The sequence below is a fragment of the Acipenser ruthenus genome, chromosome 25 (assembly GCF_902713425.1).
Source record: "Acipenser ruthenus chromosome 25, fAciRut3.2 maternal haplotype, whole genome shotgun sequence".
Classification (NCBI taxonomy): Eukaryota; Metazoa; Chordata; class Actinopteri; order Acipenseriformes; family Acipenseridae; genus Acipenser; species Acipenser ruthenus.
Genome location: NC_081213.1, coordinates 21628703 through 21655011, shown reverse-complemented (window position 1 = coordinate 21655011; position 26309 = coordinate 21628703). Strand labels below are relative to the sequence as shown.

Here is a 26309-nt window from a genome sequence, read left to right as displayed (position 1 = left end):
TTAATCATTACCCGAGAAAGATCCGGGTACCCGGGTATTTTCCATGGCAGGTACCCGGTTCCGTGCCAGCCTCTAATACTAATACCCATTGGAGCTTGTCTGTGCAGTGGCACAATATGTTCTACAGATTAGTAATCAAATTGTCAAGCTGTATCCATCAAGGACGATGTGGCATTCTCAATGTTGTTTCACTGCATCCTCCTCATCTCCTGTTCATTCTATACAGATTAGTCAGTCAGCGTTATAAGTGGTTCATGACTTACTTGGCCTTTTGAATCCAAACACAGTAGTCTGAAATGTAAAGATCATTAAGGATGTAGGCAGGGTCATTCTCTCGGAAAATCCTGTGAACAGCCAACAAGCACTTCAGGACGCAGGCTTTTCCTGGATAAAAAGAAAATATATCACTTAATAGAAATTGTTGTAGTGCCAACATAACAGGAAATTAGTATATCAGCTAATGGTATTAGCAGTTTCACTGCCCAAATGATTGTATGCAATATTAAAGACATTGTGATATGCTAAAAAAAAAATTAAAAAAACAAACAAACATAAAATTCATACTTTAACTAATGCAAGGATGGTTATTTGGTTACGGCACAGTATTGCTGACAATCCTGCTTTTAAAAGCTATTACTGTGTTGACTGGCATGATTATTTCACCATCTATTTCAGCACACTTCTTCATTGTTAATTGCAGCAGATTAAGCAGTTTCACAGTGTTAACTGTCAAATTAAAAGCCGACACCCAATAGGCATTGGAGAACTGTGTTTAATGTTTTAGTGTATCATGAAAACAATGAGGTTTTCCCGGTGAAACAATTTTAATAATATAATTTATGTGGTACATTTAATCATTTGCCCCCTTCTACCCCTTCACAAATCACTGCAAAAACCATTAAATATATATTAAATAAGTTACCCTTAGAATTGGAACAAACAAGTTTATTCTATGGACAGTGCTGGAAAAGCTTGCACAAAATATATTATACAAAGTAGGGGTCACCTGCTAGGAATCTGGTTCCAAGTTTTACCAGACTTATGCCGATATGTAATTAGTGACTTCATTCAACGAATCACACATTTTTAAATCTTGTTAAGGAAACAAAGGTAAATAAAACTGGTAGCAGCAGATTAAAATGTTTTGTGTATCAGTTACTCGTCAAATGCAGGTACATGTTCTAACACATGCTCGGGTATCAGTTTAGCTTTGTTCAAGGTCCATTGATCCTGCAGCCACAGATAACAGGATCAGATCACATTAGATCCTTATCACAAGGTTGATAAAGGTATCTTTGGCAGCAGGACTGTTTCAGACATTCTCTTGCGTTTTAGACTGTAGCAAGTAATAAACAGGATGTTGGTTACACGCTAGACCTACTGCTGATAGTTTCACCATCAGTGCAATGGTGTTTTGCAGTGCTAACTGGGGGGCTGACAGAGTCCCAATTATAATCGGTTTGATCTTGATTTGCTACTAATGGAAACAAACAGGATCGATTTAAAATCGCTTTCAAGTCGGCCCCAGTGGCAGATGGAAACACGGCTTAAGCATCTCCATCTAGTTGAGGTTTAAACAGCAGTATTTTTAGGAATGTTGTTAACACACGTGAACAATCAAAGATAATCAGTATTAACTTGCAAATGACTGAATAACAATACCTACTTTGTGTGTTGTCTTGCAACAACATTAAATTATCTTCAGCTGTAGTCAATTTCTGCACAGCATATCAACACCCATCCAGCATGAATAGAAACTCTCTTTAATCAAACAATGTTCCGCCCTCAACCTGACATTGATATTGCACACAGCTTGATACATTAGAAGAGAAACATTCTTTACCACACCACCTTTAGAGTAAACACTGAAATGCACTGCCAACCTTCAGAATACTGCACTGTGCAGTGCATTACTCAATGTACTGTATTTATACAGTAGGGTGTAATGCTATGAAAATGAAATACTGTAATATTCTAAAGCTTGAACTTACCCGTGAGTATTACCAAGCTATACTACTAAAAATGTACAAGTCAATAACATTTTACAGCGTCTCTTATTTCTTAACAACAGATAGTTTTGTGAAAAAAGCCAGGATGCCATCTAAAAGTAAAGGTCACCAATAAATGTACATAGCGGCATCTCAAAGGACACAGTCTGTATTAATACAGATAATAGATCTAGGCAAATACTTTCTTGGTTGTTGAAAAGTGGACTACTTTGTTTTCTTTAGTTAGGCGTTTATCAACCATGTCCTTTTTTATTAAAGAACTTTTGATAACACTGTAAAAAAAAAAAAAAAAAAATGATCAAGTGCAGGCAATTGTCTTTTCTGCAATAGTGGCTGATTTTAACCAGTTACAAAAGCCACACCATCAACACCAAACAAAGAAACGAAACAACACACTAAACTTCATTCTGCTCTTTCTTCACGCGCCTGCTGTGATCAACATCCTGCTCTCCTTCTCCCCCTAATCAGACCCCTGTTGGCACTACCCAGTGACATTCCAGTTTATACAAAAACACACTGTGTAAACTCAGGGAAACCTTATACAAACATTTGGTTTTCATTTAAAAAAGGACCTTCGAGTGAGCACCATTAAATTGGCCAAAATCCTGAAAGCTTGCATCAGAGTTTCAAAGTAATCCGATCCTGTTTTCCTCTCCCTTAAGGATATCTGAATGCAATAAATGCCTGGTTTTGTTTCATCAATGGCCCAGAGTGCCAAGCTGTTAGCAAGGCTATGATTTCTACAGTCATCTGTTTTTTACTGCGATGACAAGTTGAGTTAGTTAATCGTGTGTGTGTAAGCCCTAGGGAAGAACCACAGAAAAGTAAGGCAGACAGACAAAAGGAGATTTGGCTGGAGCCAGTGCCATGGTATGGAGATTGGGACACATTTGCAGTATTAGATCAGGATATAAACTGCAAGCTTTGAGGTTTTCATTTGCATTGGGGCTCAATATGTATACACTGTTCCTGGTTTTTGTATTGTTTGCACATGTGGAAAGGAGAACATAATGCACATGTTTATATAGATACATATGTACAAGCATCTAGGCTACAATCTTTTTAGTCCTAACATCACACCACCAGATTGTGAAATGCAAAATGTGTATTGTGTCGTTTTTTTTACCCAATATCTAGAATGTGTTTTATAGAATAGCTGTGCTCTTACTATCAGTATCTAAAATAACCTGCAAGGTTATTACTAATAAACAGATCAAGCCTCACAAAAATGGTATGAACCACTTCATAGTTGAATATGATCTCATATTCACACAGACTCTGGCTATGTGGAATTCAGTTCAGGGAATCGTGGCTCAACTGGTTCTCACAAATGACAAGTGTGAAAAACAGCTTTAAAGGCTAATGGGCCTCCCATGGTAGTTCAATGTATATCCTGAGGAGACATGGCTTAACAGTAAAAGAGGATTAGTACTCCAGCAACTTTGCCTAGCTGTTGGAAAATTCACTGGTCACTTTTACTGCACTGAATATATATATAAAAAACTGTTCTTTACCAGTAAACCGCATAAGAGCTTTTAATCTTGACGCTTCAAAAAAAGCTTCCAGATAACATTAAATCAAACTAAACAGAACGTATCTTTTGGCTGTTCACAGACTCCTCATGGACTACCGTAAGATAAGGGTTTTAAGTGGAGAGAGATATCAGATTTCTAAAGTTGGCAGCAGAAAAAGACAATTCCAGCGGTAAACAGAGTACAGATGACACCTGCAAGCAACAGTAGACTAGCTGATTGAGATCCTTGCACACAGCACTTCTCACGCTGGCCTCCTTGGTTTTAGATGACGTTTTTTTTCTTGCCCAGTTACTTGGCAATACATTCACCATGTCATCAGCACGAGTCCCCATTACTCCCGCTGCAGGCCTGGTCAGTTAATTCAACAGCCACTCGCAAATACTTGACACCCTGCCAACCGACTTCAAATATTTACGCATATAAAACATTTCCTAGAAGGTTTTAACCTCTGCGCAGATATTAATGGGTTTGCTTTTCTAACGTTTACTGATGTTTACTTTAACCTTCACTTGCAACCTGTGTTTACAAATATAAAGCTACTACTTGTAGGTAGGCAAATAAATGTATAAATTAGCAATACCCCAAAGAGATGTTTAACTATAGAATATATTAAAAAAATAAAGCATAGTTCTGGTAAGAGTATGTAGTTCACTCCTCAGCTTTGTATTAGTCTTTACAAGCTTACATTGCATATTACTTCTTGCATGGTATTTAGTTTGACTGCCACTGCATTTGATGATCAATTATCCATGTATTATGAGTAATGAGACCCAGGAGAAATCACAGCCCACTCTGAAGCAGCATAGTGTACAGCTGATCGACTGCTGGTCTAGGTTTGCTGACTTCATCTTGCCCATCCGAGAACTCAAGTAGTGCATTACATTGTTCTAACAGCTTCTTTGACCATTAGAGTACAGTGTTGTCACACTCCTACTAGAGTTATGGGATATTTATGGACATTTACTCTACAGTAGTAAGACACACACAGACACATAGCCTACAGCAAAAGTGCCTTTCATAAAACTGTCGGCTCAAAGTGCTCATTAAAAACTGGAGAATGAAATTAAATTTGTACAATTGGTGCAAAAAAAAAAAAAGTGATAGCCCATACATATTTATTGTTGGGGTATTACATGCACATCTGCAACTCCGTTTTTTCCAGGCCTAATTTATCCATAGCTTCAAAATGTATAAAGTAAACCTCAGTGAAGTAGAAAGATGTTTCAGATAGTGCCATCATCAGTGTACTGATTCAAACCGGGTGTAATGGTTTTAATGTATCAGTTAGGATAGGCTAGCTGTAAGCAACACCCATCATCGGGCTTAGTCTGTAATAGGTAGTTGATTAGGAACAGGCTTAAGCACAGTTTGTAGCCAGCAAGTTACATCCGCTAGTTCTAGGTTAATCCTTGGGCTTTGTGTTCAAGAGACATACCACAGTCTTAAAGGTATCAACAGAGCCCTACGGTCAGGAAGCAAATTAGCAAGGTTATGTCAGTTTCCTGACTGCTCTGAAATGTGAGACACACAAAGACAAAGATAAAATGGGAAGTAAAGATTGCATTACAAAATTGTTAAACTTTACTGTATACAAGCTGTCTATATGTAACAAGTGAGGTAGGCAACTTGTGACCTGCACATAAATGCTAAACCAGCACTTAAAATGTGTGAAAGCCTTAGCAAATGAAACACTTGTTAAACTGACGGAACTGCTAATCTTATAAACCCTAAATGTATTTACACAGTAAAACTTACTGCTTGGTTCTTAGTGTCCTGCTGAATCAAAGACAATATCAATATATTTCAGGTCTAAATGGTTTAAGGTTTAGAAAACAAAATTATAAACTTTACAAACTATTGAGGTTTTGATGTTCATGGTGGACCGCGGATAAGGTACAGTTAAGTTATTGCACAGCATGCTTAAGATAATAGCAACAGTGATTAATGTGGATTAAAGCCTTAGGGAGACTTTTTTCATTATTAAAAAAAAAAATTTAAAATTACTGTTGTTGCAATACTTGTGTAGATATATATATATATATATATATATATATATATATATATATATAAATAAAAATGCAACAAAGGGGCTCCCCAGTGGCGCATCCAGTAAAGGTGTTCTGCGTGGGGTGCAGGATGCACCCTATAGCCTGGAGATTGCTGGTTCGAGTCCAGGTTATGCCATTGCCGATCATGGCCGGGAGTTCCCAGGGGCGGCGCATAATTAGCCGAGTGCCGCCTGGGTGGAGAGGGTTCAGGTCGGGAGGGTAATCCTCGGTTCACCGCGCACCAGCGACTCCTGTGGCCGATAGGGCGCCTGCAGGTCTGCTGTAGAAGCCACTCAGATCTGTGTTGTCCTCCGGCACTATGGGTCTGGTGGCTTCGCTGTAGACCTGCAGTACGAAAAAAGACGGCTTGGCGGGACACGTTTCGGGAGGCGTGTCTGCCGCCGTTTCCCCGAGTAGGTGCGGGAGTTGCAGCGATAAACCGGGACAAAAATAATAATGGCCATTCCAAATTGGGGAGAAAACCAGGGTAAAAACCACTGGCGACGACTAAATTTATACAAAAAAAAAAAAAAATCACATTTATATAAATATCTTACCTAGCTGTAATATCACACTGGTGTCATGTATTGCTGCCACTATAAGTTTGAAGTGTCTGTACAGAGGATAACACAGCACTCGTCTTCCACACGACTCCAAGACGTTTTGAATTGAGTTGTATGACTGAAAGATAAAACAAAGGATCAACATTGCAGTGAAATGCTGCTAATACAGTCCGATCCAATCACAGTATGGAGATAGACAATCAGCACCAGCTTGCAGCTTTTGGGGTTCAGAGTGCAGTGTATCGTAGGGAATGCCATTATCTTATCTTCTGATTCGCAGATGAAATATGAACGCATTAACTGTGAAAAGAGAACGGCCCATTTGAAAACAATTTGCGTGGTTCTAGATGCATCTCATACACGGTACTTGGTTTCTATTATCTGATGTCAGGTATTGCCTGAGAATGGAATCCTTCAAATGTAAATTAGAACATTTTTATTTTTATAAATAAAATGTAATTAACAGTAAATTTTGTAGCACCATGTCCCTGAGATTTTCAACAAAATACTAATATTTCAATTGAGGTAGTAATTAGTCAGCATTTATCATTTTAATTTCTGTTACAACACCTCTGATTCACTGGCAGTTAGAGTAATGAAAGGATTACCAAAAAACAGGGTAACTCAGAACTAATTGCAGCAGTTTACAGACTAATTACTCCTAATGACTTCCTTTTAGAGAAAGTAAATACTTGTGGAGAACTTAAAGACTCCAGTAAAGCCTGTGTTTTAATTGTCAGAAGCATTTAATCTGCTCAATTCTTTCAGGAGATGGGTTATCTTGCGTTAACGGAAAAAAAAAAATGGTTCTATAAAAGACTTAATTGCAAAATAGATTTGTTAATCATTGCAACCATGGTCTGACTGCGTTTTAGGAGTGGTACAGTCATTACCATTAAGTTTTCTAAAGTATAGTATGCATGTTTATGAGATCATTCAACTTGTATAATGTCATACAGTACTGTATTTTCACGTGAATAAGAACTACCTTAATATTATCTGCATGATCAATATGACATTAAACAATTTTTTAAAGACCGGAATCTCTGTCTGCTTGCATTACAACATAACGTTGCTAAATAAATTAAATGCAAGGATCGTACAGCTTTGTCTGTTTCACTTGTCAAGGTTATAAAGCTGGCAAAAGTAGAAATGAAATGACACACAGTATAAGCAATAACACTACCCATTCACTATGAAAATGAATTGGCAATACATCAATAGTTAATTTATTGCATCAGGACGCTCTGATATGAAACTGAGGAGATACAATAAATTGAACTACTTTTAAAAATGAATTCACAATAAAAGAAGATCTCCTCCTGACATGTCAGCTAATTTATCTTGGTTCTGCTGAAGGCTGCTGGTGTAGGAGGTAGCAGGCCCCAGGATGCATGATGTCTCATTTATCAGATAAAATGTGAATAATGCATCAGGCCTGGCTCCAGCCCAAACAGCTGGGATACTTCTTCCCATCCTCTCCTCAAATCAACAGACCCACTCATTCCAGTTTCAATTATCTAGTGTGCTCAGGAAATGCTTCTTTCTTTCATTTCTTTCATGAAATATGAGGGTTTTTCTCACTCAGCTGTCTCTACAGCAGCCCAAATACTACCCTTTCAAAATCACTTCATTTATATTGTTTTCAAACCCACACTTTCAAAAAACACCCATCAAGTTGTTTTATCATGTCTTACCTCCAGCCAGCTGAGCGTTCCACTCAACTTCCTTATATTCCACGCTGATTCAACCTGAAATTTCACAGCACCATTAGTAGTGTAAACACATAACCTACAAAAAATAGATCTATTATTTATGAACAAATAAACTTTTATTTCTAAGATGCTCAATAATGCTGACATCTGCTTCCAAATGCACAACATAGCATTGAGACAGATGTTACAAGACCTTGAATGCAGTCGATTAACTTTTCTCTTTAGGCAGCATCTATATCTAACAGTGAGCCAAATGAAGAGATGTTAAAAAAACAAAACAAACAAAAAAAAAACTCTAAGAGAGAAGCATTGTATTGTAAAATCAATTTAACAACAGACTGTGTCGTTAGTGTACGTAATTATCTAATACAGTAGGTGAGTCTGAACTCCAAGAAATAAAAAGTACAAAACTGTTGTGTATAACATAGGGTTTCTATTTACAATATTCAGAGAACTCTTCAGCTGCCCAACATTTATCTTTTAATTGCACTAAAATGATAAATTAGGAGTGGTTTTACATATTTCATTTTCCAGTTATACTGGTTAAAATGTATTAATAAATAATATAAGCACAGTATGTAGTTTTCCTTTAATAGAATAATCACATTGTACAGAATGATTACAAAAGACGGAATACAAAACTGATCACATAGGCAGTGAGGCATTTGTTGTGCTAAAAACACAGAAGTAATCTAGTAGTTCTTCTTATGAGGTCTTATTGGGCTGGGAATCGTGTATAGAGACACTAAAAGCAATACTTACATAATAGATGAAGAAAGGACCCTGATCTTACTCGTACCATTGCAAAGTTTGTCATGCAAATGAAATTGAGCTGAAAATAATCACTTACATTGGTTTCTCCTTCAGTGGCACGGACTTCATAGGCATATGCCAGGATTATATCAACTAGGCTGATCCATACTTGCTGAGAGGCTTTTTTATCGAACAGGTAGGATTTGTTGGTGAATTTTCTCAGCTGCTCCTTTTCCTCTTCTGAAAAAGTCACTAAAGCAAAGACAGAATCCAATCACAGACGTTACAAGACCCAATGCTTTCTGAATATCATATATTCTTTCTTTGTTTTTTAAGTACAGGCATGCGAGTCTCTTCTGATGCTTAAAGTCTTTCTAATGCATTTCCAGTACATCCAGCACATGCCCCAGATTCAAGAATACTGCTTAAAATGGCATTTTGTTCAATGCATACGGTAAACACCTTTTATGGGCAGGTCTCTGTGCTTGTACTGAAGACTATTGCATCACTTCACAAACAACATGTGCATAGAGACCTCTTCCAGCAGCTACATCTCTCATAGCCTGAAGCAGCTTCACCTTGTGTGGCACAGATGGATTAGCATAGAAATACAGTCTGACTGCAAGCCCTTGGCAGCGAGAATACAAGGTGAGACAATTATCTGCTTTCCAATGCAATCAATCCAAGAACAGCATTTTTTTTTCTCTCTTGCAACTAGCAAAAATAAAACTGTGTGCAAATCATTCAAGTTTACATTTAACTTTAGTGTACTGTTCTGAATGATTATTTAATACACAGCAGTGCCATAGAACGATCGGTGAAGCACTGGCAGGATTACACTATACAATCATCACTATACAAAGCATCCAGGAGTGCATGAGCCCCACAGACTGCACTCCCTTCCATTTACATATTACACGCTCATATTGACGATTCTCGCACACATAATGCCACAGTCTGCGGAGAGATATTTGGACTGAAACTTATTTCTCTTCAATGCTATTTATACACACTTTCAGTTTTATTTTTATTAGCACAAAGTGCCACCAATGGTTTCTTCATTTGGGATTTTAACTTGCTACACAATACCACCAAATGGTAAAATACTGTCACTGTGGCACAGCAGTAGTACTAGACCCAAATTATTTGAACATTTATACAGTATAGCTCATAGATCACACAACTGGTATTTTGAGCATGCATATTTTTCACAGTCTCTTTTTTTTCTTTGACTAGTGCATGCACATTTCATGAATGCACATGTGTAATGAAGGCTGCAGTCTGTAAAACATGCAGATGTAGGAAGTTGTGATGAATCCGAACGACTCCATCTGTATATAAAGTTATATATTATACCCCTGAAAGCACATTCCACTTCTGAAGTAAGAAAATGTCCAACCTGACTAACAGGAAAACATACTCAACAACCCTCCAGCCCCTTTGATGACCTTTGTACACTTTGTAATCCACAATCCCTCACCACAACTGTTTACAATTAGATTCTTGGCACAACCCCCTGCCTTCTGAGAGAACAACATTCTCCCTGCATGATGAAACAGTCATTATCACAAAAGGCAACCTCCAGAGGGATGTTTCAGGCTTCTGAGAATACCTGAATTCTTCCTGAACAGAACTATTATGATGAACTATTGATGACTATTTATTATGAACTTCTGCACTATAAATAAAAAAAAGGCATCTCACAGAGCCCAGGAGAGAAAGCTGTCTCTAGAAAACAAGACAAGAAAGCAATATATGGAGTTCTAGTTAGTACTATTCTGCATGTGCCTGTATTTCTTTCAACTCTTTCTCTTGTGAATCATAATGGGTTCTGTGCCCCCCCCATCTTTTATCAGTGTTTGTTCAGGTAAAACAAATCCCTCTGGTTACTTTTCTTTTCCCTCAGCTCTCCTGCCAGCACGCCTCTCTTTCAAACAGCCAGCAGAACACAGCTCCCCCATCGCCTGCTTCTGTCAGGTGGTGCAGCTGAGGTTACAATCACCTGACAACAGCAGTGTGGCAGGTTTAGACAGCACCTCCTAAGGCATTTCCTATTTTACTCCCTTAAGTAAGGTTACCTCAAAATGGTTGGGCACAATTACACACGTGACTGTCAGCGCATTCAAGCATGTAAATGAAAACTTGTGTCTGATGTACCTACAGGATAAATACAACTGTGGAAACGTTATAGAGGCTTAATAGTATAAAATGTTAAAAAGACAGTATAGAACAAGTGTTTACAAATTCTTGTTAAATACTGTGGGATTCTTTAGTTAAATATTTAGCAGCTCTGTGCTCTTATGATTTTAAATGTTATATACATTGTTTAAAAGTAGGGTTGACCATACAGGTTTCTAATGGTGTACAATTTAAAACCCATCTGCTTCTGCCCAGGGAAACTCTTCTAGTTCATCAGCGATGACTGCTCTTCAAAGGAAAATGTGTGCAGTACAGAGTTATATTTCTGTCACTTTGCTATGGGAACTCAGGTAACAGGCTCCTGGAGGTTTCAATTTCAAGCTCGCTTTTTTTAACCAAAGCACCCTACAGAGATAATGCTATCTTTTTAAATCTAAATCCTACTTTACTCATATGACATCCAATAGTAACATAAGCTCTGACTGTAAGCCATTCATTCAAGCTGTAAGCTCAGCAGTATTAACATGCTGTTATCAACAGACTGTGCACAACTGAACAGCTTCTTCGTGAACCAGTTCCTATATCCCTTATCGCTTTCATCTCAGAAAAAAAGCAAACTAATGTGACAGGATAAAGTCAATATGCCATGTATAGCACTACTCAAACAGTGATTTCATGAGCTGTTTGCTTCTACGTGTTGTCTTACAATACACTGGTAAACCTTTTCATAACTGAGGATCAAAGTTTAAATTAGTCACTCACACTCTTAATGGCTACTGTGGATTCTTTCGTTTTGATCACATTTTCTAGGAAATTATATGGATCTTGTTTTGCAATTAACAAGTTCCTTTCTGTTTTAATTATAAAAATATATTAGTTAAGTAAAAAAAAAAAACACAAACACATTGACCTCAGTCCTAGTACACTTGTTTTATTTATAAGGCATTTTTTCAAACCTTAACCCTAAGATGCGCTTACAGCACAGGAACAATGAATAAACAGAAACATTTATCACTTCAATCTGAAAGAGGTCACCTGGGTTTATTTATTAAACAAAAAACAAACAAACAAAAAAAGGGTTATCTGTGCCATGTTAAGCTTATCAACTTGATCCCATATATATCTCTGACTGCAAAGGAGATTTCCATCTTTTCAACCTACCATTCTACAGATATATATATATATAATTTAGATATTTAATTTAACATCATGTAATCAAAGAAACTACAAAATGATATCGCAAAAATTTTGAAACGCAAAAGAATGACCCACAGGTTCAGGAGAGGAGTTCATATTTTTCAAATTAGTATTATTCCTTAATAAACACATTAGCCAGCCATAAGCGAGTAAACATTCCAATCATAAAAGGTGCGTGCTAGACAAGATAAGCCACTAACCTTTTATCCCTTTGTAACCTGAAACTTTGTCCGAGAGGCTTTCCCCAACAACAAAGGAATCTGTTTCCTTTTTAGTCAAAGAGGTCAGGGAATTGTGATTGGGACGAACACCTTTATTTCTTGAAATCCACTCACTATCCAGATGCAATGGCCAAATTAGAATGTTAAAATCTAAAGAGGAACATTTTCTCCCAAGCTTAGCAATTTGTTCAGAGTTGTGTTACTGGAATAATTAATTAATCAGACCAGTAGGCCCTGGTTAATAAAAAGACCTGGACCCTCAATTTTGTACTAACAATGGTAGTTCATGCACTCATCCCAATTTACTTTTAAAGTTTTTCTTAGCACATGGCTTCTAAGCTCTAACTCAACTCCCTGGATATCCGCATCCCTTTCTCATGGATGTTGGTTAAATTCTAGATTCTGGTCAGTGATCCAGAAATACTTTTTTTAAAACCAGTTCCTAACATCTCAGTTGTGTCAATCCACTCCTGGCAATAGTATATCCCTGGAATCTGTGTCTCATCAGCTCTGCCTAGGCGTTTCTAAGTTGTTAAAGCTGCAATAGTTATACTTGTAGTAACTATGGGTTTCTACCTTTTGTGTTTATGCTCAAACCACTGATTGTGTGTCTCTGTCCTGTATTTTTGTTGTTTGTTCTGTAAACTTGGCCTTGATCCTTGTTTGCTTTATCACACTGTAAAATTGCTGACTTTAATAAATACACCCCAGCAAACTTTATATAACAAATTAGTCACCTGTTGCTTCCTCCGTATGCTGTTCAAGACATGTTCGTAGCTTTTTCTCCCTTTCATTTTTAGCTTCAATCCACCATGGCTGGTATTTCAAAAGGTGGTGGATGTAATCATCTTCAAACAAGTCTGCACTGGAAAATCAAACAATGCATAACAATAATATGCCTAATGTAATACCAATAGCATGTTATAAAAAACAACCACTTTGACAACAAGCTCTCAACATTGTTGCTATAGACTTAAATTGCAAATAATCCAGATTTGTCTGCATTTTAAGGCAGCATATCAGCTGCATTTTATATCAAGAGCTATCTAAAAATATACCAAAGGTTAACACATTTATTAAATTGTGTCAATTAGCTCAGATTGGCACATGTTAACATGTCTTTACCTTTCATGCATCTGTCTTTTTTGAAGGTTTACACCCAACTGAACTCATCCTTTCATAAGCATGCCTCATGCAAAGTTTTATAGATACTATGTCTTAGATAAACCATAGGAAAAAAATGCACATATGATTACAGTATATATATATATATGTCTATCTATTCTAAAATTGTGTCAACATGAAATCTTGAATGGTCACACTCAAATTTGCTTTCCAATTGAAGCTTGCGCTCACTATGCAAATTATGTTTGATGAGCGAGCAAGACGGCCGCATATTTAACCTTGCATTCAAGAGTCAGAGTGATCATGCAGCCGGAGGCATATCTTCTCCAGACTGAAAGGCTGTCATTTCTTTCTTTCTTTAGCAGTACACAAACATTGTATCTGTCTACTACATATGCTTGACAAATGAACAAAGAAAACACAGTTTAATCACACTGCAAAACGATGCAGTAAACACCATCATGTTTTTATAGGTGCTGTGTCATGCTTTATGAGCTGCATCAAGAGCAGATAAATACACTGTCTATTTCATTAGTGCTTTAGATAGTTAGAAAAACATTAAAGGGTTAAAAAAAAAGACTCACATTATGAATATACAAAATCGTTTTTTGGTTATACTTGCAGATTGTATTTCTAAATGTACATTATAGACTTATGTACACAGAACAGCAAGGTAATCTGAAGTAGCTAAAGTAAATTATGAGTAGAATTAATTTTTGGAAAGACAATAATAAAAGTGAAATAAGAGATGCAAAAGCTGTCGTTTTACAGATCATTCACAAGAGCTATTTATTGGCAAAGCACACTGTTCCAAATCAATGTAGCCTGCTAACCCAAGACCGCATATTATATTACGGTAGTAAAAAAAGATCTCTCATCTACACAGTTTGATTAAGGGTGTAGTTGGAGAAGGAGGAGCTACTTACAGGTAATGATCAGGATCGAACTTGTCCTGTTCAGCAGCCAGACGGTTCAGTCTCCGCTCAGCTGCGGTGGTGTTGTCTGGACTCTTCACATCAATGACGTCGCCCAGTTCATCCTAATAGACACGCAGCTCTGCTTTAACAGCTCAAAGTACTTGTGAGGCTGGTGTTCCAAAATGAAACCATGTAATGCTAAACATTGTTGAAAGCATTTGCATACCATAGGTCTTATTACCAACTTCTATAGGTCATATACTAGTCTTTTTATATGTTAATTTCTATTTCACATTTCTAGTTATTTTCAGTTAGAATCTGCAATAATCTTCAAATAAACTGCTCACATCTCCCAATTTGTTAACATCTGCCGGGGCACTAAATGAAGCAAAATTATATAAATTATATATATTATATATATATATATATATATATATATATATATATATATTTTTTTTTTTTTTTATTTGAAATTCTACGTTAATTACAGGATTAAAAATGAAAGTAACACAATAGCTGCCAGTACAATTGCAAACAATTTTCCCTCTAGGGACATGAGTCAGTTTCCCATCCCAAAGAAAACCTACTCTAAAAACAAGATTTGCACTGGACCAATTTTACTAGGCTCAAATAGGAAGTACCAGTTGTTCAAATGGGAGGAGAGGGTTCACAGCTTCACACTAGAACTCTTTTTTTGTGACCAGTAACAGCAGTTAGTTTCCATTCACACTTGTAAGAACGCCCTGCTGTGGGTTCCTTCTACTAGCTCAGCTTCTCCCTATAAAACAATTAACATAAATATTTTATGATTGTTTTTCTTAGTATTCACTACAAGATTCTACTGAGAGAGTTCACAAGGCTAAACCTTCTTCAGAAAAATCTAAATGACACAGGGGAATAATGCAGCAATAAGCTTCACACCGTGAAGGCCAGGTCTTTATTTACATGGACTGTACAATTTATTTAAATGGCGAGATTAAATGTCTCCATGGTGTAATTAAAATAAATACTGAAATTACATGAGGGATACAATTCCATATGATAAAATAGAAAAAAAAGGTAAATTAACATGTAACAATGTGACACCCAAAACGTATTTTCTTCAATATGTTTGTACAATACACCACATCTACTTGTTTCCCACGCTGGTTAAGAAGCCAAATTTCCATAGAATGGGAGTGTGTTCCAATGCAAGGCAAAACAGTAACCACATACAATATCAGCATATTTGCACAACCTTCTAAAACAAAATTACCTTTTCTCATTTATGTTTCTACAACGCAAGGACATTCTTAAAAGGTCCCCTTTGAATTTGCTTTCCTTCAGTTTCCAGTTGAAAGACATACCTGAAGTCGAGTGAAGACGCCTGCTCTTTGATTTCCAAAACCATATTTACATAGAGAGTTCAATTCCTCCTCTGTGGTCACGACGTACGGGGTCTGATCAATCTGCCAGTCAAATTCCTCCTCCTCCTCTTCCTCAGTCACAGCACATCCTTCTAGAATAAGATGCCAGTTGTACTGAGGGAACTCACTGGAAATGATACCTCAGTCTCTGTGAGTAATTATTAAGAGCTGGGTGGAGGCTGGTTTGGGAGACTTTTTGCTAGAGGTAACACATGCCCCACAGTACCGGTATTTCCTCCATTAGAAGAACAATGACGGAATAAAGTAGGCGCATCATGAGATAATGTTTTGTAAAGGAACGGAACTATGGGCTGCCACATGATTGACTGTGCCCAATCACACGTGCAAACAGAAGTGTCCATTAAAGGATTTTTATCACTAGCTGCTGTATACTTACAAATTACACGTCAAACTGAAATTTAGGTTTTAAAAAAAGCGGCTTAGGGAAATACATTTTTTTTTTTTTTTTTTTTAGAGAATCTTGTCATTCACATTATATAAAAAAAGGAAAAATTAGGCTTTTGCAGTTTCCGAGTTAAACTTTGGGCTGGCTACAACAGGCTTAGCACAGCTTTGTTATTAGATGCAAATTTCTGTACAAAGGAACCCCATCTTTGTCAAAAGAAACCTGTCCGGTGCTGTTCTTGTTAACAACACTTGACTAACTGACAGGACTGTAAACATACCCATCTCCTCCACCAACGGTTTGGCAGATCGGGATCCTTTTGGTGCAAGAAGAGCAGTCAGCATATCCAGCCCTTCAAAATGCTGACCTGGGGTCTCTTTAGGGATCCGGATTGTAAAGAGTCCTGCAAAGAGAAATAATGACCAAATTAACAGAAAGAAACGGAACCTTACATAACACAGACAACGCACTGTTAATTAATAAATGTACATTATTATGAGGCGTCAGTTTATAAAAACACAATCCCCTCACTCATCATTCTAAAAACGTGAATAAAAATGAAAGAAAAAAAAGATAATTCGGAGTTTTTAAATCGGTTAACCAAAACACTCAATTTCACAGCTCAAAGACAACTATCACACAGCAATTAGGCATTTGAAACGTGCCTATAAAACTTTCATTACTACAACACAGCATTTACCTTAAAAACCCCTTCATATAATTGATTGCTCTGGCAGCATGCTGATAAAGAGATTTCAGTAGTCCAGGAGAAACACTTAAATGGTTTCTAATTACACATGCAAACAGGAGTATCCAGTAAAGTAATTTTATAACCAGCTGCCGTTGAACCACTTACAAATTACACATGTTCCAACTGCGAGTTAAGGAAATAAGGTATATGGAAATTAAAGATCACAAATTAAACATCTTTAAATCTTTATAATTAAAATCCTTAATAAATTGTCTTGTAATCAAAAAGCTTGTTTTAATCTAGGAAACTGCACAGTGGTGAACCTTGAATACTGGGGCAGGGCTGGATTTTACAGCAACGCAATGTATTTTAGAATCCCAAATGCCTAGTAATGCAGAAGAGAGAAGAGGGGGGTGGGGGGTGGGATGGGACTGGACTTCGAGCTGAAAGGCACCTTAAGTTTTAGTAAACTAGTATGATAACTTGGTAAAGAATGTAAGAAGCATGCTGCCTCCAACAGTTTCACTCCGCACAGCAGACGACAACATGGCTGTGGAAACATTCTTAAAATAGTGTCATTTCCCTGTCCTATAGTAAATTGCTATTTCATTAATCCAGACATACAGCATGCTCCCCATGATACACGTTTGTGGTAATTAAAAACACATACCTGTATATATGTATGGTCTCTCTTTAATATACAGTGAAATTGAATTGATTATTAAAACGTCCTCTGTTAAAAGCAAGGCTCTGCTTTGTAACTAACGTGAGCACTGGCAACTTAAATTCAACAAGCACTTGTAGATAACCGCATAAGGGGGAAATCGATTAATGTCTCACTCTGGCAGCAGATAGTGGTTTAATCAATTCTTCGCTGTGCAGCTTGGTTTCACTGGACAAACGTATTCTCCACATACAACAGATAAAAACCTACCTCCTGGGCAGGGACCTTGTTTTGCAGAGGCTGCATAGATCATGTATAAATCAATGCATATGCAACAAACAGCAATGGTTAATATACCGACCACTGTATCTGTAGCCAGGGAGGAATACTGAGATGTAAATCTCTCTCATTCAATTCAATCAGCAGAGAGCAAAAATCAAAGCAAGTTGGAGTAGTACTTTGTCAGCCTCAATATCTCCAATGGTCTTTATTAGTGGTATTCAACACTACAGATAATTATTCAATTACACTGCTCTCTTTCATCAGATACAATGAAGATTGACAGAGCACCTCAGTCTTGCTCCAATGAAGTATTATCCTCACTTATCAACCTATCACAGATATTCCAAAAGTAAATGAAAACATTGATGTCCATCAGTTTAGTTCACTTCATCAATAACAATTTCTAACTGAATGAGACAAACCAACAAACCACCTCTCTCTGCTCTTATCAAAACAGAAGAACAGTGTACAATAAAACTGTCCACACCATGGACTGCATGTAAGCATGTTTCATATGGAAATCATTACCTTTATCGACATCAAAAGAGGCCTTTTCTCTTCCATCCTCCACAATCCTCCCCGGGAGGGTCAATCTGTGATTAGAAATGTAGATCAAAGACAAGGCGTTATTCGTTTGGCATTCTGTAATGCGGTTCACTGCAAACCCTCATTGACAAAATAGCTTTGTTATTAGAAAAGATCAGAGGGCATACTAAAAATGAACGAGAGCAAAGAAACGCTTCAAAAGATCTAAAAGGCTAACAATCCCAGTGCTACTTGCCTCAGGAAATATGGTTTGGCGTACAGTTTAAAATCCTCTCCGTCGATGTAGAGGTCAAACTCTGACGCTCTTGCGTAGGGAACGTGGACCGTTATGGTGAGGAAATGTTGCTCTTGACTCAGTTCAAATGCTGGAGTGATCATGATTCAGCAGCCCTTCAATTCAAAAGCAGATCATACACTTCAATAAATGGAAACATTTTGCTTAATATACATGTCGCTGTCACTACAATAGGTTGGTTTAAACCAGATCAAGTCAGGTGAGGATGTTCTTGGAATCTGGTTGATTTGACATGAAAAGAAAGTAAAATGAGCTTATTTTAATTCTAAATACTGTGGTTAAAATGTGAACTATAATGTAAAATTGTTCATTGACATTTAACAGTCTTTAATTAACAATGTAATTAAAATTCATTTCCTAGTTTTAATTCACTCAATTCTAGGCTCAAACACTGTAGAGAATCATTTCAGCACACATTTTTACAGCTCCTGAGAGTTGAATGGACGTAGCTAAATGTTTGAGAATTTAAAATTAGAATCCACAATGAAGCTCCAGGTAATGTACCTTCAAGCATCAATGCTTGATCAAATGCACTAGGTGTACTAAAGAAAAGCTGCAGCTTCATTATGAATGCTTGTAAAAGGCTTTTGAGCTGAAATGAGATCAAAGAGATAGCACTCCCAAGCCAGGGCAGGCAACTACTCACCCCCCCCCCCCCCTCCCCTCCCTGTATAATCCCCACAGCAGGGAAATCCTGAACAAAATCCAAAAAAAAACCCCACCAGGATTAACACGGGACCCAGAGGGCAACATGAACTCCATCCTGAGAGATACAATGCAATCTGATGACAGGGATCGAGGCTATGGAATACTGAAGCGCTCACCCTTATCTAGCGATCCAGGCGCTCCACAGGGATCCCATGTGTCAACAAAAAGGGAAATGTTGGAGCGAAGCAGGTGAACAGTATTTACAAACAGTATTTTATATATATATATATATATATATATATATATATATATATATATATATATATATATATATAAATAAGTGGTACTGCAATCAATATTGTGTGTGCAGCATCTTATCTAAATAAATGTCTGATTTTCCCTCTTTACCTTATACAGTATGAAAAACATGATGGTCTGTTTATTTGAAACATATTTAGAAGGGAGCACTTGCGTGTGCAGCAGTACAAATGTATAATGTAGACTAAAGCATAAGAGTCAGATGTTTCTTCTTTTACTGTGACTGAGAAGGCATAGTCTAGTTTAAAAAAAAAAAAAAAGACAGACTTTGTTTAATACCCAAAACAAAATGTATCCAAAGGCAACCATCACAGAGTGAAGTAGGACTGAACTTCATGGCTACATTCTGGCTTACATTTGCATTTGTACACAATGTAAGGTAACAAGGGTCTGTGAAACCAGATGAATTACCACAAACATTTTCACAGTTTGCAGTGCAATTATGGCCAAGCAAATAAAACAGCATACTATTGCAACATGCAATTCCTCAGTGAGTCCTGTAACCCCTCCTCTCTACTCAGAGTACATGTTTATTTTAACCCCATCTCTTCACACTCCATTGCAGGTATTCTATACTGACAAATGGCTGAACCTCCCCCAAATTAAACCCTGCATGCCAGTATCCCTCTGTTTGATCGTCATACAAAAATAAATAAGTAATGTTACAGCAATACGGCACTTCTTTTTTGGTTAAATGATTGGGGATACATTTTGTCAGGAAGGAAAGCGTATGTTTTCATAAGCCCTGCCACTTTTCATTTTAATATCAACACGCGGTTGTCTGCTCTGTGCCATCTAAAGCGTAATAACAGGACAGCCTGGTCTCTTTCAACAGGATCATGAGAAAGATGTCAAGAATCATTTCTTTCAAAGTAAGCGTGTTTCTCCACTCACTCAGGCTTGCTTGCCCCGAGCCAAAGCTCTTCATCAAAAGTGACAGCAATCAGATACCAGCCCGCCTCTCTGGGGACCTACACCAATCAGCGTGGAGAACGCCTCCCCGGGGAATTCATTTAAGTTCACTCAAAACAAGTTTAACACAGTTATAAGTAATCATATTCACACTTTTGTTCAGTCATGTGTCAAAACTTGGGATTGTTAAACTTCAAAGTGTGTGTGTTTTTTTTTTTTTTAACTTTCACTGTTGATTTAATCGATTTGTTTCAACAATACTTACACACACTAAGTGTATTTGCCCGATTTCCCTGAGTTTTAAGGTCACTACATTGGATTCCCATGAAGCAGCGCATTGATTTCAAATGCTGCTCCTTCACTTATAAGGTTAATCATAATTCTGGCCTTGCCTATTTGTGTGCGTTACTTATTCGTCATAGTCAACTCATGCATTCAGATCTGCAAATCATGGTTGTTTGTTAATTCCAAATACACAATTAAAACCCTATGGGGCGAGGGCTTTTAGTTCTCAAGCTCCCTCACTTTGGAACGCACTACCAAATTTTATCCGGAAGGTGACTGAGTATTTTTAAATCTAAGCTTAAAACATATTTCTTTGATTTGTCCTTTTACTAGCGAGCACTTTGGAACTCTTTTGGCTTGCTGTATATTTTTGTAAATCACCCTGGTATGGTGCAGTATATAAATGAAACTGGTATGATTTATAACTAATAAAAAAACATTTCCTTGTACAATAATGCCACAGTACTAGTGTGTGGAGGGAATATTAGTATTTCCAAGGGGAGGCAGTTTGGTCCTTACTGGTTAGCACTACTGGTTTTTAATGGATGGGGATAATTAATTTAGGGCTGGTAAAATTTGCGAGACAACTGCATTTTGTGGCACGAAATACAGTAATATGAGATTCCCCACAAAGCCAGGATATGCAATGGCATTTTAATTGTTTTGTGGTTTTATAGTGTTGTGTACTGTAACTAAGGAGACCACAAGCACAATCTAATCCCAAGCTTCCAGTCATGAAATGGATAGTGCATGAATTAGATACTGTAATAGATACTACTTGATTTCGGTAGATTATTTCTAAGGGTTAAAAACAACTTGCCAAATATTACCTGTTAACAGAAATGAGGAATAACTGTCATTATTAACAGTAGCATACTTTTCAGCATTATAGAAATTACAAGGAACAGAAACATCTACAACAAAATTAGCCAACACATACCAACGACCCCATCTTGTGGCAGAGTTCAGTATGACAATGATCTCTACCAAATGTTACAGTAATTTTAATTCATTACTGTAAAAAAAAAAAAAAAAAAGCTTAGCTTATAAACAAAGGAGTGATTACAATAAATATATTGTACTTTGCTAATTCAAATTTAAGATTGCCATTATAAGATATCAATGTAAAGCAAAATTAAATCGACCTGCAGAAATATGTTATAATCTCTGTACTGGAGTTACCACAGTACCAAATTCATATAATTTATTGCCAGCAACAATAAACGGTTATTTACAGGAAACTGACAGGTTTTCTTTAAAATGAAAAAAAAAAAAGTTTGCCAGACATGTGGTTTCAAGTTTTACTGGCAGTCTTTTTTTAAAATCCTTAATTAGCTGTAACATTTAATTAAAAAAAAAAAAAAAAAAAAAAAAACGCTAATCACTGCAGTGAAGCTGATGAGGCTGTGGGTAACTAATGGCCCACAGCAAACCATCAAAAAAATTGATACTTTTCTTTCAGGTCAGCTGGTTTTAAAATGAAATTTATCTTGAAAACAAGGAACAGAAGGACATATTGGTAGCAGCCATCATGAGCGATAAGAATGATTGCATATTAATATGCAAGTATCTTTTTTCTACTATTGGTTTACTTCAGACTCCATTACTTTCTAATTCATTTTTCAGTATTGTATTATATTTTTCAGAAATATGAGAATGATATTCATGAATCTTGAGGGCCTGCAATCCAGGACCAGGGCCGGCCTTTACATATAGCAGACTTTTCATATCACTTTACCAATCTGATTATGTCGCTCAGTAGCAGGGATCCTAGGAATCCGTTTGCTGCGGAATAACAAGGAAAAACACAGACTTTCTATGATGTCAGAGATTTTTTGTTTTACATTTGGGGAGGGGCAAAAAAACATTAAAGGCTTTTTTTGGTTTGTTTGATAATAACCAAATCAATACACGTGCCATTTATAAACATTAACACAGGCAACTTTGCTTTAAATGACTTGTCTAATAAGTAACTTGCTTGGAATTTGAAGGCGTAACAATTTGTATTGTCACTGTAATATTTCAATGCCAGTTATTGTGATTATTATTGTTAATGTTATTCTACTGGTGATAGAGCAGTAGTTTATTATGTGTCATGCATATGTTGTTGAGCAAAGTGTATTTGATATATGACCGTGTATTGCTATATTTAGATCTGGGCGCTTCCCTTAATGAAGTTGCCATAGCTACATGTGGAACAAGGGTTTTATTATAGCCATATGTTTGGTAATCTTCCAAGCGAAGGGGTAATGCTAATGTTCAGTCTTTACTGGTAATGGTTAAGGACTAGAGAATAATAATGACAATGATAACAATAACAAGTAAACAGAATAGTTTAACGATCGTGTTTGTAAACAAAGACATTATCCACGCATGTTAAATACGTATAAATGAAAAGAAACATGTGTAGTGTAAATTATATGAATGTTTAGTGTAAATGGAATAATAGTTTATTTTGGTATAAAATGATTCCAGGGGTGCGTTCAATAGGCAGAGCGCTCCAGAGCGTTACGTGGCGCTTTCTATTGAACGAGCTTCACACCGAGAGCGTTTCGTAACGTTAGCTAACATTCTGAAGCGCTAACTCGGTGGGCGTTTCAAAATGGCAGAGGTACAATACCAGTGTGGCGACTGTGGTGTAATTTCCCCACATATTGGACTTATTCACCATCACATCTCTGTGCTTTCTTTTTCGTAAAAAATAATAATAATAATAAATGTTTATTTAAATTAACAGCGCAATTATTTAACTATTTTTCCTTTTAAACAAAGTGAATCTGCAGCATCGCATGCAGCATTTGAAATGCTAAGCTTGTTACTGTTTGTTCGCTCGGCCTTACATTAAGGAATATTTTCTTAACAGCATTTTAAGAAAAATAAAGTCATTCACAGATGTATTTAAAGAATCGTTGAAGAAATCATTTCTTTGGAAAGTTTTTATTTATTTGATTTGCTGTATGAAAATGTTACTGGGTTGAATAATTGTTGAAAAAATAAATTGTTCTATTTTTGGAAAGTTTTATTTTTTTATTTTGCTGTACAACAACACTTACATATAATAGAAACCTCCTAATTGCAAGCGTAAACTGCACTGTAGCCACCTGTAAATAAAACATGCAATATAGAACAATCACAGTACTGAGGAACATTGCTCTCAACGTAGTTTTCAATCCATACAGGACTCTTGCATGTCTTTGAATTCACTGCCGCTAAAGTCATGGTTTTGGCTCTTGATTCAAGTGCAATAGAGCCATTTAACAGCAGATGTTCTGCACAATCTTCCATGAATTCATCCAAAAACAGCACTAGTGCTCCATTTTCCACCACTTTGAAAGTTCTCTCTCCGTGACACATCGTTCAATAAAAGCTAACTTATGTTACGTAGCGCCACGGCAGAGCGCTCTACCTATAGACCGCAGCCTGGGTGTAACGGGTTATTGAATAATTAATTATTATTTAATGCCTTGTCTTTCCTTAGGAGGGAGCAGTCATATTAGGGGGTCAGTCGTGAGCTTGTCTTGTGAATGTCAGTCGCTATGCTTTTAGTGCGTGAGGTGCCGGGTGTGCTCCCGCCCTCCGTCTGTGTGTGGATTGCCTCGCCCTGTGTGATGCGCCTGCCTGCGTTAACCGAGATCGCTACAATATAAATGCCATTAAATTGCTACTGTGCTGCATTGAAAAAAAATACATTAATATATTGATAAGAAACATTTTCTACAAATCAAGGATTACTGCCACATTTTAGGCCTGCTTTTCAGTCACATATGTGAACGGGTAAAGAAGCCTTAAAATGCAAAAGTGAACGGGTTGCAGACCTAAATATGAGGCGGCCCTGGGCCAGCACAGTAGTGTGAACAGGGTCTTAGTTACACATATTTGGCAAAAAAAATAAAAAAAATGTTAAAAACAGGAATGTCTTTTCCCCCAAAACACTGTATGGTACTGCTGGGAATGCAAGTCAACAACCTTCTATTATACAGGCTAGAACTTACTGATGAGGCTCTAACCTTGGTTCTGGGGTAACTTCAGCTTAGTTTGTTTGTGTGCTGGGGTTTTTTTATTTTTTTATTTTTTAGAATTCTCGTGCAATTCACAATAAAATAAAATGAAACTGTTGATCGGGCAGGGTCTCCTGTCGGCCAAATATTGACTTCTATAACTTTTGACCCATTGACCTGATTAGGCTGCAAAGTTTTTATATGTTGCCTGAAACAGCCCAAAGTAAAGCATTTGGTGTAAATCTGAAGCAATATGGTTATACATGATACTTTTGGGGTGGTTTTTTTTCATGGAATGACCCGAGTGGACATTTACACACACACACAAAAATAAATAAATAAATAAATAAATAAATGCTACATTAATTCTTTTTATCCAAAGTATACTGTACGCAACTCCTATCTCCCTCTAGTGGCTTATCGATTCTTTCTCTGCTTTGCACATTCAATTTCCATAGACCGTGTGGCGCTTACACCAATAAGCAAGTTTTAAACATTGTTTATATGAAAGAAAGCAACACAGATAATACCCTTTAAAGTCTAGTAATCGCAAAATATGGTAATACTAATAGAACCAATGCAGTGTGTAATAGGTACGTTGATATAAAATGCAAATACAACAGTTTTTATAACAATTTAAATACTTATGTGAAAAGCAGCTCTCTCTTATCAGCTCACATAGCGTCCAAAAAGTCACTTAACATTGTGTGTATTACTAATTCCAGACTGCAGGGGGGGTTCAAGATCATGCAACACATGCAAAATAAAAATAAACTAAAACAGAGCGAAGGAGGACGCATGATATCTAGGGTCTACGGATTTAGTGAAGTCAGCTTCTTTCTCGATATAGCAGGTTTTATCCCAGGAGACAACATTACAACTGAGGTTAATATTATAGCATCTGAGTTGGTATCGACTGTTTCCCTGCCACTAGTCAAGGGATAACATTAACAAGTGCGTAGTATTACAATGAAGAGCAAAGTAGTAGTACAGAAAATGTTTAACAAAATAAACTTACTGAGCACAATCTGTTTGTCTACATGTACTACATTTTGCTTACGCTGAATATACTGAATGTGTGAATACACTGCCTTAACGAAGCTACGGTGTTTGATTTAATACATACTAGGCCATAAACAAAATATCTGTAGAAAATAGCGTTTAACAGCGTAACATAACTACTTCAATAAATAAAACAACCTAAAGTCGTAACAAGATACTCAGAGAAGGTATACGTTTAGAAAAAACATACCTTTACAAGCAAAATGCTTCTGTTCTTTCCGGAACTCGTGGATTACAATTTAGACTACGGCAGGGACCATGCTTGTACCGTATTTATTAGAATATAACATCATTAACAATTAATTTGACTGCTCATGTCTGAGATGTGGGTATAGAACGCGTTTTGTTGCTGTTGTTTTTGTTATTGCTGCTGTTGAAGTAAATCAGTTACGATAACATAGAACAAATATTAAACTTTAAAGATTAACACTGTTGATGTATTGATAAACGTATTAGTGTGATTATTTGTAAACAAAGATGAACTAGCATCATTATTTTAAGAATTTTGTAACAAAAAAAAACGAAATAGGTTGTCAGTACCAGTGCTTTTTTGAGCATATCAGCAATACATATT

General features: G+C 36.8%; 1 protein-coding gene across 2 annotated transcripts in view; it reads right to left on the bottom strand.

Annotated features, from left to right (window-relative positions):
- LOC131696580 (protein SHQ1 homolog) overlaps positions 1-26003 on the bottom strand; it is a 45224-nt gene extending 19221 nt beyond the window's left edge. The window contains exons 1-11 of one of the 2 annotated variants that reach the window (XM_059000105.1): positions 25926-26003; positions 18453-18607; positions 18200-18264; positions 16315-16437; positions 15569-15720; positions 14232-14344; positions 12918-13045; positions 8721-8875; positions 7853-7906; positions 6150-6273; positions 264-384 (exon numbers count right to left, since the gene is read on the bottom strand). In XM_059000105.1, the coding sequence (XP_058856088.1) occupies positions 264-384; positions 6150-6273; positions 7853-7906; positions 8721-8875; positions 12918-13045; positions 14232-14344; positions 15569-15720; positions 16315-16437; positions 18200-18264; positions 18453-18595 (1178 nt within the window). In that variant the 5' untranslated portion in view covers positions 18596-18607; positions 25926-26003. The remainder of the gene's footprint in view (positions 1-263; positions 385-6149; positions 6274-7852; positions 7907-8720; positions 8876-12917; positions 13046-14231; positions 14345-15568; positions 15721-16314; positions 16438-18199; positions 18265-18452; positions 18608-25925) is intronic. The other variant, XM_059000106.1, reaches the window with a different exon arrangement.
- Between the last annotated feature and the right edge of the window lie 306 nt (positions 26004-26309).